The sequence below is a fragment of the Tyto alba genome, unplaced genomic scaffold (assembly GCF_018691265.1).
Source record: "Tyto alba isolate M040663 unplaced genomic scaffold, T.alba_DEE_v4.0 Super-Scaffold_22, whole genome shotgun sequence".
NCBI classification, from domain to species: domain Eukaryota; kingdom Metazoa; phylum Chordata; class Aves; order Strigiformes; family Tytonidae; genus Tyto; species Tyto alba.
Genome location: NW_024881296.1, coordinates 30914726 through 30919060, shown reverse-complemented (window position 1 = coordinate 30919060; position 4335 = coordinate 30914726). Strand labels below are relative to the sequence as shown.

The window sequence follows — 4335 nt, the reverse complement described above, 5'->3', positions numbered from 1 at the left end:
TTTATATAAAAAATATAAATACTTTATTTTCAACTAAAAAGGTGCAAACATGTAACTTTTGGTCACACTTCTCAACAAATAGACTGTCCAAAAAGAGCCATAGTCAAAGAAAGAAACAAATGCTCGAGTGGAAAGACTGATGAGCTACAGAAGAGACATTTTTCTTAAAGCCACTTGTCCAATAAAGTGGAAGTAAATGTATTTTGCCAGATGAATGGTTGGTAAGGATACAGGCACCTCAACTCTAACAATCTCCATCTTGATCTCAACTCACTGTTTGACCCTATCTGAACAGCTTCCACTGGAGTATTTATTCCATGCTTTGAATGCATTGTCAAACAAGCTTTAAATCCTACCTACCTTGTTCCAAAAAAAAAGAAGGCTATCATTGAAATTTCAAAGCATTAAACAAAGGCACAAAAATTTAAATTAATTTAGATAACTGTACAAATATATATACACACAGTATTTACAATATTAATAAAAAGTAGCTTGTTACAGGTAAATTAACTGCCACAAGCTGTCCAGTCTAATAGACATGATTCTGATTCTTGTTGACCAAGCCATACGAATCAGAGCGTCGGAGCTGAAACATTACTGTCCTGACTAACAGAACACCTTCCACTCAGCACTTTGCTGGGTGAGGGTTTGCAATCCAGATGTTGCTGTCACTAAACCAGCGCCAGCAAACATGCCAAGGTTCTCCTCCATTGCACTACTAGATGAAGCACACTGTACCACATTAAGGGAACATTTGCTTGAAAATGCTTTTCCTGACTATTTCCCTTAACCCCTTCACGCCACCTCATGAACAACATGTTCTGAAGCCGCGTCTTGCTGTGGTCCCACTGTCCATTTCACCTTCTTCCTCAAACCACCATTTGGGGTCAGTAGAAAAAAATTGTCTTAAGTCACATGGAGCAGTTTGTTGAAATTAAAAAAAAAAAAAAAAACAACTGATTTAAATACCTTGTGCTATTGAATCATGTTTACAAAATGAGATGCAAATCAGTTCAAGTTGAGAATCTAGTTAGCGTCTCCTTCTGGCCTTATGCCATGTCTCCATACATCTTTCTGTAGTACAGAGACTCAAAGATGTCATTGTCTCCCGGGCAGTTGTAGTGGCACGCGCAGGTCTTGATGAACATCATTTTCCTTTTCATGATCTCCCCATCAGGACACTTGAACTCCACGGGGAGGGTGGCTGTTCTGTGGGGCGTGCAGCAGCGCCCATCAGTGCAGACACCACAGAATTTAGCTCTGTAGGTCTTCACGCTCGTGCAGCCAGACAGCTCAAACTTGACGGGCTTGGAGATTTTGGGGGTGCGAATGCACTTTTTGCCTTTCTGTTAGGATACAAGTGAATACAAAATGTTTAGAAGGTAGGATTTCATGCAGCACTAAGCTTGCAAACTAAGGGCAAGCAGACACAGTAATCCTTGTTATATTTTCGTTAGGTAAGAGTGCCATAATACACAGTGCCATAATATAGCATGAGAAAGTTAAGGACATTTAACTGTAAACTATTCACCGCCAGGTCAAAACTCAGATTTCAAGGTAAACCACTTGAAAGTGACTACCTGTCAGAACTGCACATTTTTTGGTAAGACACTGTGTTTTTGCTAGTGGATGGAAGCATCCTAGTAGATCATACATAAAGATGAGACTCTTTACCTTGATGTTCTCCTCCAGGTCTGCTTCACAAGGTCTGACCATGCAGAGTCTACTCTGTTTCTCCAGCCTGCAGAAGGCGTTATCATTGGTGACCCTGGTTGAGATGCCCATGCCACAGGTCTTGGAGCAAGCACTCCATTCCGTGGTCTGCACCAGGCAGTTGGCACGCATCATTGTTGGGTCTGGGCCGTAAGTGTCTTCCAGTCTGTAAGCTGCAGGAGACAGGCAGCCAAGGTGAGTCAACCACCTGACCTCACGCTCTGCTGAAGGTTTTCTTCCCTTTCCCCGCAAAATTCAGGCAGCCACACTTATCTGTGGGGTGACTCCACTTCCTGCAGCGCTCCAGCTGCCGGGGTGCCTTGTGTTGACCCATCCCACTGCCTTCCACCTCCATGTAGGGTGCCCCTTCCCCCCCCCCCCGCCACCCCGGCTGCAGTCCACAGAGGGACCCCCCCACTCACCAGCGAGTGCAGGTCCCACGGCAGTCTGCTCCTTGGCCTCGTCGCAAACCCACTCCTCGCAGCACTTCCCAGGGAGCTTGACCTGGCGTGGGTAGGGGCAGTCGGGGCTGGGCAGGCGCACGTCCATGCTGCAGAGGGGCACGCAGCCCACCGCCCCGTCCAGGCAGGTGCACTGGTACTTGCAGCTGCTCTGGAAGGACTCGCCGCTCCGGTACACCATGCCGCCGAAGACGCACGGGGCGCCGTCCCGAGCTGCGAGGGGCAGGAGGCGGAGGGTGAGGAGCCGCGGGTCCGGGCCGCAGCCTCGGCTTCCCCCTTCCCTAGCCCCGAGCCCGGCGGGACCCCGTCCCCGTCCCCGCGGCAGCCCCGGCCCCCACTCACCGGTGCAGACGCCGATCCTGCGGTTGGCGGGGGAGCCGAAGTCGCAGAAGAGGCCCTTGTGGTGGTCGCAGGGGTCGCGCTCGGTGCAGAGCTCGCCCAGCTGCTTGGCGCAGACGCGGCAGCAGCCGCAGCCGTCGGGCACCAGGGAGACGCCGGCGGGGCAGGTGGGCCCGGGCCCGGCGCCGCACTGGCACTGCCCGCTGCACTCCTGGCCCTGCGCCTCCTGAAAGCGGCGGGGGAGGGAGAAGGGGGACGGGGGAAAGAAGGAGAGAGGGGGGGGAGTCAGGGCCGCCGCCGGGACCTCGCCAGCCGGGGCCGGGGGCTGGGGCCGGGGCCGCGGCACTTACCGGGCTGAGGAGGGCGAGGAGGAGCGCTACGGCGAAGCTGGCGGGGCCCATCCTGCGGCCGTCGGCGGCTTGTGGGCGGCGGGCTGGCAGGCAGGCAGCGGCGGAGGGGCGGCGAGACGAAGCGAGGCGTCGAGCCGAGAGTTTCCCGCCGGCCGATTCTCCTCAGCGGGGCTGCGCGGCCGGGGCAGTCGCCGGGTGGCTGCTCGGTCTCGGTGCTGCGCGGCTCCGCTCCGCTCCGCTCCTTCCGAGCCCGGCGGGAGAGTGGCTGTGGGACTGCGGAGTGCCGGGGCGGGCGCCCCTTTATACGCGGCGGCGGCGCGGCCTCGCCAATGGGCTGAATGGGGCCGCGGACAAACAGCGACATTCCGCGCATTCCTGCGCGCCGCGCCGCGCCGCCCGCCCCGCCCCGCGCCGCCGCCGCCGCCCCGGAGCGGCCCTGACCCCTGACTCCCGCATTCCACCGTCTGCACCCCCCCCCCCCCCCCCCCGCCGCACACCCCTGACACCCCGCACCTCCTCCCCCCCCCCAATATCTTTTTATTTTTCATCATGATGTTTTTTAAACGTGAGTGACCTCCGCTGCCAGCGGCTCTCGGCCGCTCCCCCCCGCCCCACACCCCCCTCCCCGGCAGCGCGTTATTTCGAGGCGGGCGGCGGGAAGGGGCGAGGGGGGGGCGGCGGCGGGGCGGTTGCCAGGGGCGGCCGGGGGAATCCGTTATTTCCCTGCCTCTGTTCTCCCCGCTCGCCCCCCGGGCGGAGGGGACGGGCGGCGGGCGGTTTCGGGGTGGCCCGAGCCCGCCGAGCTCCCCGGGGGGCGGCCGGCGGGGCCCTCGCCCCGGGGTGCCCGGCGGCCAACGGCCGGTCCCGGCGCTTTGGTCCCACCAAAAAAGGTATAATTACGCTACCGGGTATAAATTGACTCTGTGTACCACTGAATCATACTGGATATTTGTAATGTGTTCCTTCCCTAATAGATGCTCTCTATGAATAGAGAGAGTGCCTATTTACTCTGAAATATTTGGCACAGCGGACGGAGTCTGAAGCGTGGAAGAAGTGGCTATTATTTTCCCACTGCCTGTGTGCAGCTGTCATTTCTGAGCAACACGTTCCTCGTTCCTCGCACATCCCTGCTTCCCAACCTGGCTGATGGTCCACCCGGGGATTACAACAAGAAGAGACTGGCATGCCACCACACTCAGCCAAAACCTTGACGTTGTGGTTTGTATTTGATCAAACCCAAGACCTAAGCATTGTGGCTTGTATTAAATCACTGCAGATAACTGCTTTGGTTTTGTTTGGGTGTTCTGTTTTGGTTTTTTTTACTTTTTTTTTTTTTTTTTTTTTTTAACCAGGAGGATGGTTCTTCCCCCACGTCCCTGTGTATCATTTGAATATTCAGTGATGTCATGTTGTTTGACCTCTGCTTTAACACAAGGAATGCTAGTGTTTTGGCTTTTGACCTGCAGAAGTAT

The 4335-nt window shown here is 55.4% G+C and overlaps 1 protein-coding gene across 1 annotated transcript; it reads right to left on the bottom strand.

Annotated features, from left to right (window-relative positions):
* Positions 1 to 3171, bottom strand: CCN2 (cellular communication network factor 2). The gene is made up of 5 exons (XM_042796177.1): positions 2864 to 3171; positions 2517 to 2739; positions 2136 to 2387; positions 1675 to 1886; positions 1 to 1346 (listed from the first exon to the last, which is right to left on the bottom strand). The coding sequence occupies exons 1-5, from the start codon at positions 2912 to 2914 to the stop codon at positions 1050 to 1052; spliced, it is 1035 nt and encodes a 344-aa protein (XP_042652111.1). The 5' UTR covers positions 2915 to 3171; the 3' UTR covers positions 1 to 1049.
* Between the last annotated feature and the right edge of the window lie 1164 nt (positions 3172 to 4335).